This window comes from Diospyros lotus, chromosome 14 (assembly GCF_014633365.1).
Source record: "Diospyros lotus cultivar Yz01 chromosome 14, ASM1463336v1, whole genome shotgun sequence".
Lineage (NCBI taxonomy): Eukaryota > Viridiplantae > Streptophyta > Magnoliopsida > Ericales > Ebenaceae > Diospyros > Diospyros lotus.
In genome coordinates, this window is record NC_068351.1 from 13,096,015 (window position 1) to 13,112,500 (window position 16,486).

Sequence of the window (16,486 nt, forward strand, 5' to 3'; positions counted from 1 at the left end):
ATGCTGTGAGAGGGTATTTTCAGTTGGGGACTTGGTTTATTTGAAATTACGACATGCTCACCAGCGAGCTCTCACTGACAGCCAGGTATCTAAAGCTGAGCCCCAAGTTCTCTGGGCCCTTCCCAATTGTAGCAAAGTTTTGCAGCTACCAGCCAACTCCCATATACATCTGTTTTTTCATGTATCTTTGCTCAAGAAGTCTGTAAGAGCACAACCGGTTTCCTCTACCCTGCCAGACTTGGGTTCCGATCCTTCCCCTCCAGCGGAACCAGCTTTGATATTGGATAGGCGGGTGATCTACAGGCACAGGCCCTTATTACTCAAGTGTTGGTCCAGTGGGCTCATCTCCACCCCGACAACAATACGTGGGAATACCTTCTTAATCTGTTACAACAGTTTCCACAATCAGCCAGGCTTCTCTCTCTCTCTTGAGGACAAGAAAGTTCTATACACAGTGTTCTAAAAGGCGCTAGGCACTAGTTGGGCGGCAGACGAGAGAGAACGACCAATAGGTGAGGTCGGCGGCAACGAGAGAGCACAACCAAGAGACGAGATCGATGGCGGTGACAAACGACCAAGAGGAGATCAAAGGCGAGAGAGAGAGAGAGAGGACCCATGATGAACGACCAGAGAGAGAAAGGGAAAGGGGAAATAGAGAAAGGGAAGGGGGAAATAGGTTGGCCAAGGACGCAGACGTCTTAGGCGGCCCAGGCCGTGCGCGACCCAGGCGTCAGCCTAGGCAGTTAGGCGCCACCGTGGCCCGATTAATCAAACCCAACGCTTAGGGGTGTCGAGCAGCCCTTAATCGCATTGGCCAGTGGCCTCCCAATGCCTAGGCGGGCGCCTAGGCTGAATTTTCGAACACTATCTACACGGGGGGTAATTGTCAGGACCTTATGTGGAACCCTGGGCAAATTTGTATTTTACTTGCTATGATTGTAATAGTAGATGGTTAAGGCAGTTGGAGGGTGTAATCGTAGGCAGTTTAGGCTGTTGGTTGGCAGTTAGGGGTTGTAGGAAGTTGTTAGTACTGTTAGAGGTGTAACAACCAGGCTGTTAAGATTGCAACCACAAGGTTGGCGGGAAAGGGGCTATGTAAGGGCTCCCAATTCAATAAGAGAATTAATGAATTTCATAACCAAATTGATACTTTCTTTTTCTCTCTTCGACTTCTCTCATAACCCCCCTCTCTATTTCGTCTCTCTCTTTCCCTCCCTTTGTTCTCTCCTCCTCTCTCTCTTTGCTAACCCTAATTCCCCTCGCCAGAGGAGAAATTCCCGATCAGGACACGAGGTCCTGACACTACCTAGGACTCGGCCAAAAAGAAAAAAAAAAAAAAAAAGTTGCACCAAGTTTCATAGAAATTTTTTTTATCCTCATGATGACTTACGGGGAATAATGTCAGTTATCTACCCTTACCTTTAAGAGGGTGAATTACATTCTCTTAGTTAATGCAATACAGAAGTTTTTAAGTTCTTTTTTCTTGAACTCCATAGAGTTGGCGCCATTTTTTTAGTTTGCCACCTCACCTTTTTGTTTTCTTCCACAACCTATTTTTCCCAAGAGTCTCACAGTATCTTTCTTGCAGCCCTCTAAAGATAAACCCCATACCATGACCAAAGTTTTTTAATTCTATGTGACCTAAACTGGGGCCTCAGTGCTGGTACTCTATAGATAAATCATCCTCCATTTTTTTTTCACTGTTGACAAGTAAATCTGAATGGCTAGGACTTACAGTGAGTCGGTGACAACAGGGACAAAGTTCAATCACCTAGACACGTCACTGAAACTCAATCCAAGTTAATTTTGGCTTCTCAAGTTCTCTAGCTTTCCCTTTAATATTTATATTCATATTGTTGCTTTTCATAACTGGAGCATCAAGAAATCTTTATTATCCATTCTTAAACCATCTCAACCGATTTTCTCTTATTTCATGTTCAAATCTGTTTGTTCATAACGTTCTGTCTCCTTCCAACTAGCTTAGTATCATCATCTCAATTACATCAATTTTTAACAGTTAGTTAATTGTTTGGCTCTTCTTAATATCATATGTATGGATCACAAGAATATCTATCTACATTATTCCTGTAATCATAATCCATACTAGCATTGGATCGCATCAAAACCGATCTCTACCGCAACTGGTCACACTGTTATTTCCCATCCGTTAGTACTAACTGGGTTTCGACTCATGCTGTTTTTACTAAATATAAATGCCTTGCACTTGTTCAATTTATCTTAAAACCTCTTAGTTCCAATCCTGGTCTCCATTATGGATTGGTTCTATGATATAAACCGATATATCTAATGATCATGATTTGTAGCTTAGTATACCAAATAACGTTCCTAAATCGGCAATTTATGCATTGATTTCCAGGTTATGCTCTTCCTAAGTTTGCTCAACTCACCGTGACATCATATTATGCCGCTTCAAGTGCCTCGCATTACGGCGTTTCGTTGCTCACCCGGTACGTCGAAGAGTCCTACACTTAAGCGCTCAGCAGGAAAGACTCCGGTGACGAACTAGTACCTGCAAACTTGAGAATTCCGTCGCGGTGCGTGCTTCCAATTTTGTCATTTAACCACGTATATATCTCTATGGCAGTGGCAGATGAGTGATGTTGCAAGCAAAGGGTCAACTTTTACATTTTAACTGATAATAAAATTGTTTTCACAAAACATCGTTTGGATGTTCGAACTCCTCATCGAGGAGGGTCACACATAAATAGTTTTTATTTTACTTTGGAAATGATAAAAAGTTTTTGGCATCCCTTGGAACCAAACATTGGATGGGACTACTTGTTCGTGCAACCAAACAGAAGAAGCACTAGGAGAAGATCCAAATTGTTCACATGAGGAGGCAGCTATATATATATATGTATATGTATATGTACGTGTGTGTGTGTGTTAAGAAGAGAAAGCATATTGGGGCCCAGGGCCCACAGCCCAAAGTGTGAACCTCGTTTGGATACTTTTTTAAATCGAGCACTGTTCACTGATGTTGCCCCCACTGCTTCTGATAATGTGGTCCTAATGATAATGTGTGTACTCTTCTTACCTCCTTATTATGCTCCCTCTCCTTTTCCATTTGTACAGCCCACATAATGCATGTACTTGTGGGCTCGCTTGTCTTGTTGGATATATTCATATATATATATATGTCTGTATAATCTGGTTATTTATTGTTTTAAAAAATGAAATTTAGGAGTTTGGATTGTGAGTGATTGCCAAAATTGCCCCTGGATGATGGGGAAGATGGAGTCTTTTTTGATGGGTAAAACTGCCTTCCCACTGTATTTGAGGATACCTCAAATTACCTTGAGCTGGAAAACTACAGACTGTAAATTCTATCCAATCTCATTTTTACTAGTACTTTTTGTGGTTTATCTTTTGGATTTTTTTGATTTATTTCTTTAAGCATGAACATATTTTGGAAAAGAAAACATTTCTAAGCTTAGAAATATTAAAAATAAATCTCAAAGGATGTTTGTAAAAATGGATCAAAATTCAAATCATAAGAATATTTAACATAACTAGGATATCATGTCACTGCATTAATAGGTACACAATCTAATAATAATTTGTTATATATTTAAATTATGAATACATAACAATTAGTGAAATTTATGTTGATGATATGCCTTAATGTTATATTTAGATGACATGTATGAGAGCATTTTACTGTTCTCTTGCATGTAATTAAATGATATATGAATCTTCATATATATATATAAATGAGTTTTTGAATTTTTGTTAAAGGTCACATCTTAGTCTGTATTCTTGAAGATAGAGTTTGTTAAAATGAGCAAGATAAGATTATATTAAAATAAGGTTAGAATATTTTTTAGACTAAGATATAGAATTGTTAAGACAAGATTGGAAAGTATTTTAAAATTTATCAGATTGTTAAATTTTTTGAAATGTATTGGGGGACATATGAGTTATTTTTTTTATTTGTAAGATTTAAAATAAATTTATTTGAAAGAAGAGAGATAAATTTATCTGAACAATTTCAGATAAGAAGTTATGTAATTTTTTTTCTAAGGGTTGTTAGATAAATTTAACAAATATAATAAAAATTATTTTTGTCTAAAATACTTTTAATATCACTTTTTTCAGCCTATATTTTGGTTAACAAAAATTATATAAATAAAAATTTTAACTAATATATTGGTGTCAATATAACTTGAAGTAATATAATTGTCTTATATATTGGTGTGAAAGATTTGCTGGTGATACGGACTCATCTTATTTTGAGATGAGAATGTTCATTTGGTGGTCTTTTTTAACTAATATATGAAGGCATGTGTTTGGGTAATGGATGCATTACCTCTAATGCGAGACGTTCTCTACAATCTTATGTTGGATTGTGATTGGGGAAGTCTTTGGCCAAAATGTGAATGATTGAAAATGAGTTTTTAATGTGTAATCTCAAATCATATCAAATTGGATTTATAACATATAATGGAGTGAATGAGGTTAATTGATCCATGATTTTTACTTGGTTGGAAGGTTAGTAATAGGAGGATTGAATTACTTGATAATCATCAATAAAATAGGTTCATTTAAAATTGATTTTATTATCATTTATATTGTCTTGATAAGTTGCTAGATGTCTTTCAAGAACGTTATGGTGTTTTGAAAATGTCGAGAGATTCTCGAAATAGATCGAAAGAATTCGATTGACATCAAATAAATTTGATATTTTTTTATTGCTATTTGGCGGTGAACCTAAAATGCACACATTCTAAAATAAATCGAAAAATAAATTAAGTTTGTATTATGTTCTTTATTGCTATTAAGAGTTAATGAATGCTATTAAGAGTTAATAGAATATTTATATAAATTTAAGCATGGCATGTGGCATAAAATATATTCATTAGAGATTTGTTTTGAATCAGAGCAAACCGGTCAACAGTTTTTCACCACTTGAAAAACCTGACGATAGTATTTTTAAAAATTTAAATAAAATCGTTAACTTTTTATCAAATTTTTAAATATTTTCATTTGATGACAAATAATCTGAAGTTAGCACAAAAAGAGTTAAAACGAGCGACAAGGAATTGCGCAAAGACGATAACCCTAAAAAAGAGTCAATTTTTTTTTTTTTTATTAATTTGGTGTGAACAATCTTGGACCTCCACATTTGAGGAGCTAGTCAAAGAAGTGAGGAAACTGATTTAAAGAGTAGCATCTCCAAGAGGTAAGTTGTAATTTGAATTTTGATTCAAATGGCTGTATATTGCATAAGTTATATAGGTTTTGCGTCCTTGAATTTACATTGCATGCCCTGCTTTTTGAATTTTTTTTAAAAAACAGAGAATCAATCTGTATGTGAAACTAACAATCTAAATATATGATAATATATTACTGAGTAACAGTTGCATTGAATATTAATTAATTTTCAGCCCCCAACAAAGGTGAAATTTATCCCAAGTATGAAATGGTCAGTTGGAATGTGAATATAATGATAGTAGTAGTAGATACAGACGTATAAGTGTATGTTAAATGAGTGAAAAGATGGGAGCTTGCAGCAAATCTTAAAAGAGTACCAGAAACAAGTACTGTTAGGAGTCCGGCCGGTCAGTGGAGTTGTCAATGGTGCTTGCTGCTTTTTCGTCATTGCGATTGCCCTTTTCGTGCTGTCAACCAAACACCACCCAGGCCTTACTCCTTATTAGGTGCTCCATACTTTTCCCTAATTTAGCACTTCACTTTTCTCCTCCTGGCCCTGAACCCTTTGCAGCAGCAGCAGCAGCAGCAGTAAAGAAGAATTCAAGTCTGTGCCCCACCATAGCTAGCTAGCTAGGACTATTTACATATATACACATTTAAAATTTAAGAAAAAATTATAAATTAGGTTACTAAATTCTGAATAGAATTTAATGTTGATGGGTATCTTTCTGTATCTGGGGATAGAGTGTGAGAAATCCTAAATTTTCTGTGGCTGTGCACTGATTTTGTCTAGTACAGACATGCATAATAGCTGATGAGGTACAAAAGAAGAGGCAATAAAGATGGGGCAGTGCACATATCTAACCACCACCATCATTATTATACCATCTATACATACATAATGTATTTATATATATATACACATATGTATATTCCCACATGCCCAGTGCCTCTCTTCTCTTCTCTTTTCTTTTCTTATTAAGGTTTTTTTTTTTTATTTTTTTTTTACCATTTTTAAATTAATCCTTATCATGATATGCCTACTCAAACATAGGGATACTTTGTGACAGAGATGATAATTTTACAGAATTTTTGTATTAAAAGTACATTCAATATATGCTTTTGTAGCTGTTTGAATTAATTTAATAGATTTTTTCTTTGGTAGTTTAATAATTAGTTATATTATTATTATTATTATCATCATTATTATACAAATCTTGTGGGAAACTCCTATACATGAATGCTTGCATATATTTTTGGGATTATTGTTCTTGTGCAGTTTTCCGTCACTCGTGTCCTTAATTTTACCAGAAAAGATAAATCATAAGTGGAGACTTTATCTCATTGCACAAAATAAAAAATCGAACTCACGACCTACTAATGCAAATCCCAACTTATCATGGTTCAACCACTTGCATATATTCTTGCCCTTACATTTTACATTTGGACTTCTACAAGGATTACAAAATATAGTGTTTCATCTCTCTTCTAATTTATATTTATTATTCATCTTTTAATTAATATTTTTATTCTAAAAATTAATCGAGAATCAACGAAAAACTTAAAAGATGATACTTAGTGACTTTTTATATCTTGGATTCTTTGAACTATTAAAAAATATGATATTTTATCACACTCATCTAATGTATGTATGCTTATTGTTAAATCTTTAAATTAATATTTTAGGTTATTTTAATCTAAAAATTAATTTAAAATAAAGAAAAAAGCTTAACAATGACATATAATTAAGATGAATAAGAAAGATGTGAAATACTTGTCAGAAAACCAAGTCCAAGAAGAGGCTCAGCAGAGAAGCACCACAGAAAGAGTGTTGCACAGTGAAGCAAAGCAGCAAACGTGGGGACTCAACAGCCTGCAAATTCTTAGAAATAATTTAGAATATTGAATGTTGATTTTGAAATATGATATTTTTTTAATAGTTTGAGGAGCCTCAGATATTTGAAGCTATTTATAAGGTGTCATTATTAAGTTTTTCGTTTATATTTAGTTAATTAACTTTTAAAGTAAAAATTAATGATGTAAAATATTAATTAATGAATTAAATGATGGAGGAAACACCATATTTTATAATAATTTAACTAATAATCCCAAATGTATTTTGAGGTTTTATTATTCCATCTTTATTGATGTGTTGGTGGTTCATCAATTGATGATTAGTGGCCCTACCATCTGCCACCTTTGTTCCATTGGCCCAATGTCAAAAGGTTCCACCACAAAGTGTCTAATTCATATAATTTAATGTGAAACAAAAAATAGGGCTTACATATATACTTCTTCTTTTATAAAAAAAAAAAAATTATATCTTCCTATTTTTAATGATGTCGATGTTCAATTTCAGTCGACCCTGATTCGTTTTGGACCGCAGTGAGTAAGTTTAAAGTGCCAAGAAGAAGAATACAAATGCTTCAGACGTGAGTCAACACCATAATTTTTTACGTGATTTGGTCAGAACGATACTTATTCCACGACCGCACTCTGATTATTTTCTCAGAATGACGGTATCTGATTATTCTCTCTATCCCTGCTCCTCATGATATCTATGATTCTTATTTATACTGAGGAACCTTTACAATTTAGATAACATATAAAAATACAATGATTACATAATGGGGGACAAATTGCCTTTATCATCTACACAAAACTGGGAATGAGATTCTCATTACGAGGGACATGGGCTATTGCAGATAAAGTGAATAGTCACTACTTTTGACTTTTCAGCAGTTTTACCACTTATGCGAGCTGGCGATTTTAGGCCAGCAACCTGGGTGGTCCAGCGAACTAAGGGTTTTGCTGAGAGCTCATCAGACGATCGTTAAGAGCTCGCTAGGGGCTTTATTGGGAACTCGCGGAATGCTTGTTTTATGAGCTTCGAATTTTGGTGGTTTATGGGCTTTCTTTGACGAGGTTACCTGCGTTATTCTGGGTTCAGGGTGATTGGATCGGCCCATTGGACTGAGTTTGGCCTATAAGGAGTGATGCGGGAATAGCGTGTAACAAATGATAACTTTGATTAATTTTAGGTATCTTTTCCCAATTTATATTGCCACTTGATTATATATATAGAGATGTTAATTACTATTTAATAATTTATAATTATTAATAAATTTAGTTAATGTGTACTAAAAAGAATAATGACAAATAAATATTCATCCAAAAAAAAAAGGCTTTTAAGATACACACCTCTCTACATGCATTAAAACTCTGTCTTTTTTTATTTTTGCTCATTTCCATATTTTAAAATTATCATTCTTGCGTGGTCTTTTGTCGCTCATGTTATCGATTTTGACAGATGGAATAAATTGTAAGTGGGTCTTTGACCCTTGTCTAGGTCAAATATCAAACTCGTAACCTACTAATATTAATTTCAACATATCACTTATCTATTACTTAATGTATGCCCTATGGACTATCCTCTCGCATACCTTGCTCAAGTGAAAAATGAAATGTCCCTTATTATTTGGCAATTGATGCTGTAGATATACAGTTTGCTACTATAGATATTTACATCTATGTATATATGTATATGTATATCATACATGTGTGTGTGTGTGAGAGTTTTGACTCTTTTGAGGGTTCAAGTACATAGAGAGAGCACCTTATATTTCCCTTCTCTGCCGCAGTGATATTGAGAGAGGGAGAGAGGGAGAGGGAGAGCCACCTTTCCATCAGTAGTTACATCACTAGTCGATCACTCTTTGCTGCTGCTTGCCTGCCTGCCTGTCTGTCTATGCAGCTCCAAACAATATATATATATAGATATGTGTATATACATGGTCATCATCATCATCATCATCATGTATATATATATATATAGGGTTTAACATATTTTCTTTGGCACACGTGTGTGTCTCGTCACAGGGGTATAAATCCAATTCCACACCACTCCCAATCCCAAAAGATTCCTCTCACGTGTTTAAGATTTTACCAAAGATCCAAGGAAGCACTGCTCACGAATAGCAGCTGCTTCCTTCTCAAATGTATGGCAGCTGTTGAACCCAGCCAGCAGCAACTATGAAGGAGCAGAAGATGAGGCGAGGAGAGGAGGCCACATGAGTTGACGGGTCTATGACGTGACGTTTTTAATGTTTATTGATTTTTGTGTTGGATGGAGGAGGCCAGGTTTGATCGATGATGATGATATGATGAAATTAATAATTAATGTCATCTAATATCATATCTTTATATATTTATATATATATACATATATGTTTCTCTCTCTCTCTTTATACCTTAACTAACTAAGAAAGAAATCAATCAATCAATCAATCATTTCTTAGTTAATAATAATAATCGTTTAAATTTCATAAGTAAGTTAGTGGGTGGTTTCACTTTTTTTTTTTTTTTTTTTTACCCCCTTGCTATTATGCTATGATTAATTATTATGTCTTTTAAATTAATGTCAAGTACTTTTATGAGCTAATTTAATTTAACCATTATTAAAAATCAAGTGATGTTGTCCCAGGTTGTTATGTGAGTTAAAATATTACACGTGATAAATAATTAAGTGACCAGTACTGATTTCTTTTTAATTAAATCAACAATTATCGCTAATTTAATCATTATTTTTAGATACAAAAATTTATAAAATAATGGTAAATTAATGAAGGTAATTTATGCGATTGACCCCTTTGCATATATAGTTGATATTGGGAACTTAATTTATAATACAAAAAAAAAAAAAAAAAATATTCATACATATTGATAACACAACTGCCATTTGGACCCACCAAAATACTTAAAAAAACATTAATTAATTTGGTGTAATACTAAGCAACGGTGCGATTTACGTACATTCAGCTAGCTAGCTAGCATTTAGCATTGAGACTGATCAACAAATTAATTAGGATAGGTAGCTACTAGCTAGCTAGGGTATGAAAATTTTGTAAAAAAAATATATATTGTGTGTTTGTGCAGGGAATGAATTGATTGAAAGCTCCTCTGTCTCTTAATTGGACATATATATATATATATAGATGAATTGCTCAACACCAAGTTCAAATGATTTTCTTCATTCACAAGTTAAGGCGCCATTGTTTTAAGTTAAGCAGCAGTATATGTATGTAAGAATTGTGATTCAGAACAGAAAAGTTAAATCTTTCTGTTTCTTGATAATTAAGATCGATCGATGGTTATTTATCAGATTAATTAATCTTACAGATGAAGATCCAAACTCACATGATCTTTTGCTTCGCAGGCGTACCGGCTCTGGTGAGAACCAGAGCTGCCCCCGATTATCGGAGATGGGTTCAGCTCCAATGGCGGCGGGTGGTGCACAGAAGTACGGTCACGATTGAACGCCGGCGAGCCGTGGACGGCCGGGATCCGCCATAACGCAAGAGGGCTGCTGGTGACGCCCGGCGGGTGCGTGTAGAACCTCGGCGCGTAAGTGGAGGCGCTAGGGTTCCACGGCGGCGGGGGGGCGGAGGCGAGGCGGTAGTAGAGATGTGGGTCCGCGGAGGAGAGGCCGCCGGCGGCCAGAGTGGACTGGAGGTGGGCGCGCTTGGCGTGCTGGCGCTCCCTCTTGTGGGCATTCTGGTGGCCGCCGAGGGCTTGGGAAGTGGGGAAGTTCCGGCAGCAATAATGGCATTCAAATTTGCGGCTGCTCTCGCCGTTGTCTGCGTCCTTGGGTTCGTCGGCGGCGTTGGTCTCGCCGGACTCGGAGTCATCGGCGGCGGAACCGAATTCTATGCCGAAGAGGCGGATGGGCTTGTCCTTGGGCGCTGGTGCAGAAGAAGAAGGGCGGATGAAGGGAAGCTGGGAGAAGGATTCCACGTTCATGAAGTCGTGAGTCTCCCTCTCGGCCTTGTCCATAGTCGGCTGAGGAAGTGGCCGGAGAAGGGCAGCGGGCAGGGGATGAAGAGGGTGGGGGAGAAGGCAGCACAAAACTGTGGAAAGGGAAGGTGTGTGTGAACTGTATGTGTCCGAAGAGGAAGAGAGGCTGTCGTGGGACCTATTAAACAGATGATGCATGCTATGTTATATGTATGTATCGTATATGGCATCCAACCATATGTTCAATCTTCATATACAATATATATATATATATATATGCACATGTACACTTGAGCTGATCAGTGGGTGCAAGGTAAAAAGTTAAAAACAAAAAACAAACAAAAACATGAGAAATAAACATTTTTTTCTTTTTAAGTTTTTGAAGGGTATATAGTTTAATTAGTTGCCTTTTAATTATATATATATATATATATTGTGGATTGAAGTTTAATTTTTGTTATAATTAACATTAGGGCTGTTGTTGTTAAAAGGTTGTAAGTTACAACATTTTGAGTATTTTTTATGTTTCGATACATTATTAATTATAATGAATATACAAAACGATTGATGAAACAGTACAAAACAACAAAATAGATATTTTAATTCACAACTCACGTTGGGTTCATGTTGTTTTTAATTATCTTTTGCTGGTCTGTTCCAGTTAATTAGTTTTGAGTACATAAAAACTTTTGTACTCAGGTAAATACATAGAATGTTCATATCAATTAGTTGTACGTATAAAACCCTAATTAAAGAGATTTAAATATTTTTAACTATAATAATTAGACCCATAACCCATTGCAGGAGCTACATTAACATAATTAACGTTGTGTATATATATATATATATGCTCATATAATGTGCAATGTAATTACTCATATAATAAATGAGTAATTTGAATGTACGTATGGCTAAAAATATGTAGTTTAATTGGGATAAGGGGTAAGGGGACTCCAAGTTAAGAAAAGATTATCTTTAATTAGCTATTAATTAATATGAAAAATGATACTTGTACAAATAATTGGGTTATCAAGAGAGAATGATTAAAAGTGTCGAATCACAAAAATGCCCTTACCCAATTTATAGATTAACCAATCATGTTCTTGGTTGTCTCCTCTCTTCTTAATCATGGCCCAATTCATTGATTAAGCTCGATTCGACTTTATGAATTAAGCCCGATCAAGCTTAATTCGCCGATTAAACCCGATTATACTTTATGAATTAAGCTCTATCAAGCTTAATTCGCCAATTAAGCTTGATTAGGCTTAATTCGTCGATTAAGCCCGATCGGGATTCATCCAAGATAAAGTCCGGCCAATGAAGTCCGGACTTCATCATCGGATAAAATCTGATTCAGTCATTGAATTTGTATATATTCTCGATACATGTAGTATGGTCCACTAATATATATATATATATATATATAAAGAGAGAGAGAGAGCGCTTAATTATAATATAATTAATAAGAAGTATTTGCTTCCTTTAATGATATATATCTTCTAGAGCTCACTCTTGTATCCAATGTAAGTTTTTGTCTCATTTTATCTAACATCACGCAATTACAAATCTAAACAACATTTTCTAATTACATATGTAATTAAAAATAGAAATTAAGTATGAAGGTTAGTTTTCTTAATATGCATGCATGCATGCGTGCAAGAGATTATTTTGGCATCATAAGCATTAAGAAAAAAATAAAAATAAAAAAAGCAATTCATGTATGTGTAGGAAAGTGTAAAACCTCAACGACATCAATCGGATTTCAATTCTAAAGATGTGTTTGATTGCATTATTTAGAATTTAATTCTAAATAATATTACCCAGAAAACAAAAACCATCTCACCCCCTTGAAAAATGAATTCCATGGAAATAAGTTTTGAATGGTTGTACCATATATATTTTTTCATGGAAAAATTAAGAGTGTTTAATTGTTTTCCATAAAAAATGTGTAATAATTACATATTTTCTATGAAAAATGTGTACAATCAAACACACTCTAAATGTAAAACAAATTAAATTAAATTTTTCTTTTTTTCGTTTTGGCTTGGAATGAAAGAAATTTTCTATCAAGATGAATATTTCTAGCTTTAATTTAGTGAAAAACAACAAGAATGAATATATTTATATATATATATGTATTAGAGGGTGGTTCATGCTACAATGTGTAAAAAAATAAAAAATTTTGAATGAAAGTTTATTGAGTTGCATTTGACAATTACAATTTACTTTTTTTTTTTTAACTTTTAGGGTAATTTTTAAATAAAATGAACTTTAGCGTAATGGTGAAAATGTTTTATAAATTCGAGCTCTTCTAGTTTTAAGGCTTTTCCTTTTCTATTTGTAATGTATATATTGGTAGGGATCTTTCTACGTGTGTTGGGCTCTTTTGTTAACGTTGTTAGAGACTCTTTTGCTTATCGTTTTTTAAAGAAGCTTTTAAGTTAGTGTGTAGCATTTAAGTTAATAATGTGCGTAACTTTCTACGTGGATAACATTTAAGTTGATAATGCGTTTGGATAAATGTACTTTTAAGTTATTAGTTAATAGTTATGTGTTTGATTTGTAAAAGTTGATAAGTTTTTAGAACTTGGCAAAAAGATTAAAATATACATGATACTGAATAATACAAATAAAATTCATAAAACTATTATTTTTTATGAAAAAATTTATAAATTAATTTCGGATAGATAAAATACTTATAATTACAAGTTGATAAATTATACATAATTATTAAAAAATATATTAATACAATACTTTATGTTTATAAATTTAGGTTTACTTGATAAAAATATTAAATATATATGTTGATGCATTATATAAAATTCTTTATTTTTATATTTTATTAATATATTTAAAGTATTAATATTTAAATAAATTATTTTTAAATTATTTATTTGTTTCATCTATAAATTTGATATATATTACAAAATTATAAAATACTTACAATTACAAGTTCATAATTATTATACATAAGAGATATGCATAAACTGAAATATTTAATATTTGTTTCCCTAAGAAATGAAACATAAAAATTACAGCAAAAGAGATAAGAAAGTAATCACAAAATTACAAAAAATCACAAATTCATATCACAAACATAGTATTTGCAGAAACTAATCACAAATCACAATATGTTATTAGAAACATATTATTTGCATAAATTAATCACTAAATTTTAAATTACAAATAATATTACAGAAACATATACATGCAAAAAATTATAGGCGATAGTGCAACCAAGGAGGACACCCACCAGTGACGATAACGGCGACGGTCGATCTGGAGAGGAATCCTGACAGCTTGTGACGACGGATCTGGAAGCACAAGGTGTAACACCCCACTTACCCTTGGGTGTGTTATGCCTTAGGAAATTTGGGTCTTATTATTATTTTTTTATTATTGCATTACTCCCCAAATTCCCTAAAACCTATTTAGTGCTTGACGAAGCATTTTATACACTAGAAATAATACAATCGTATAAAGAGGAAGCTGATTCGAACTTGCTCATGGCATTACATACATCACTAACTGAACATGTCATTTATTACAAAGTTAATACATAAGCTTCTGAAAATAAATTAGAACATACATAATTCTTAAACTATTAATATTACAATATAACATGGTACATTTACTCGTTTCTTGACGTCTCACGTAACTACACATCTTCAATCTCTGTATCATCACTGCAAATCCCGATTGGAACCGTCGAATGTTCCAGGGGCGAAACTAAGTTAGATGATGAACTATCTACGTAAGGGTACATAATGCTATATCATGTGTGTATGTAATGTCTTTTCTCGTAGGTGTCAACTGCACCCCTCATGCTACCAACCATTTTTGCAGCCACCTCTTTTGAAGCCGGAATGTATGGGTACACCCTTGGTAAAGTAGCGGTGCCAGTTCGTACTCCCTATGGCCTCAAATGCGTGTGATCAATGATATCAACCTGTATTTATGCATTTCATAATTATGTCATAGATGCAGTTTACGTGATGGGTACATATCAGAGTATGCCAATATGATGAAAGCATTCTCGAAGATAAACATTTATAACCGTACTAAGGTTGAAATGGTACACTTACAGCTAAGTTGTCTCGAAAAGCGTGTCGACCTCGAAAATCGTGTTGAGTGGCTATTTCTCAATCTTCTTACCCTCGAGGACTCCTAAAACATTAAATTTATTTTCAGAATATTACTTTACTATTTTTTTCATATTTTCTACAATTTCTCTTTATTTCTAAGCCTTATTTCTTCAAAATTACATAATGATTATCTAGACTTTCATATAATCTAATTTCTCTTTACTAATATTCCTTAAATAATATTTCTAACATTCTGGAATTTTCTTGGAATTTTCTAAATTAAATTCCTATTTTTTCCTTATTTCCATAATAGCAAAATTACTTAAATAAATGACTAATTTATCATTTTCCAGAATATTTTTCACAAAACAAGACATAAATAAAATTCCAGATTTAATAAAATTTTTCAAAATTTTTATTCCTTTTATTTTATTTTCTTTTCTTTTCTTTTTATTTATTTTCTTTCTTGCGGGCGCGTGGAAAGCACGCGCCTTCTTCCCACTTGCGGGCGCATGTAGCCACGCGCCCGACTGGTTCATCATCTCCGGCGGCTGCCTCGCCGCCGGCGATGATTCCGACCTCCAAGCTTCAAACGAACTTCCCTTTTCCTTAATCTCGACTTTCCGAACCTGAATATAGCCTTAGATTTGCGAAAAAACATAGCAAAATACCTCGATTTGAGCGAAGAAGTCTCGGCTCCGACGGCTTACGCGTTTTTCGGCGAGCTCGATTTCTCCTTCTCCGCTGCTTCGTTGGCCACCAAACTCTCCAGAAACGTTGCCCACAAAGCAAGGACCAAGACCCCACTCACCAAGCTCTCAAACACTACCCAAATCGAGCGATCTATGAAGCAAAAGAAATCTGATGAAGGCCTTGTGCGAACTCAACTATTTATAGCCAAAACTCGATGTGTTTTATCCCATCACGATCGCCACGCATCCTGTAAGCCATACCCAACGTCCTTTGAGGCATTAAAAGCCTCACTTACCGCTGATTGCTTGATCGCAAGCGCGGCCAGAGCATGGCCGCGCGCCTGCTCCAGATTTTTGCTGATTTTTTTATATATATACATACATATACATATACATATACATTTATACTTATTTACATACTTATACATATAACAATAAGAAAATACATATTATAATTTCTGGCATAAGCACTATTTATATAATTTCTTATACATAAGCATATTTTAATTAATTATACTATATGATTTAAACTAAATAAATTAATTACGTACAACTTAAAAATAAATTTATACTTAATAAACATTTAAAACTCTAATAATTTCTTTAGGGTCACATACCTTATATCATTAAATAAATTTCGCTACTAAATTTATACATACTCACTAAAATTTTAATAATTTTTCTAGGGCCTAAAATCAGGATATTAACGATATCCCAGGGTATTACATAAGGCGGCGATGG

At 34.0% G+C, this 16,486-nt stretch overlaps 2 protein-coding genes across 4 annotated transcripts in view; one reads left to right on the top strand and one right to left on the bottom strand.

The window, feature by feature from the left end:
• Window positions 1-3,065, top strand: part of LOC127790845 (uncharacterized) — a 116,670-nt gene extending 113,605 nt beyond the window's left edge. For all 3 annotated transcript variants that reach the window (XM_052320568.1, XM_052320566.1, XM_052320567.1), the window contains exon 7: window positions 2,378-3,065. In XM_052320568.1, the coding sequence (XP_052176528.1) occupies window positions 2,378-2,493 (116 nt within the window). In that variant the 3' untranslated portion in view covers window positions 2,494-3,065. The remainder of the gene's footprint in view (window positions 1-2,377) is intronic.
• A 6,942-nt stretch (window positions 3,066-10,007) lies between these two features.
• Window positions 10,008-11,192, bottom strand: LOC127790433 (zinc finger protein GIS2-like). Its single transcript, XM_052319953.1, has one exon. The coding sequence runs from the start codon at window positions 11,164-11,166 to the stop codon at window positions 10,348-10,350; it is 819 nt and encodes a 272-aa protein (XP_052175913.1). The 5' UTR covers window positions 11,167-11,192; the 3' UTR covers window positions 10,008-10,347.
• Window positions 11,193-16,486: the final 5,294 nt, after the last annotated feature.

Excerpts from the sequence above, each read along its gene's own strand:
- LOC127790433 (XM_052319953.1), bottom strand. The coding sequence starts at position 11,166 with ATGCATCATCTGTTTAATAGGTCCCACGACAGCCTCTCTTCCTCTTCG.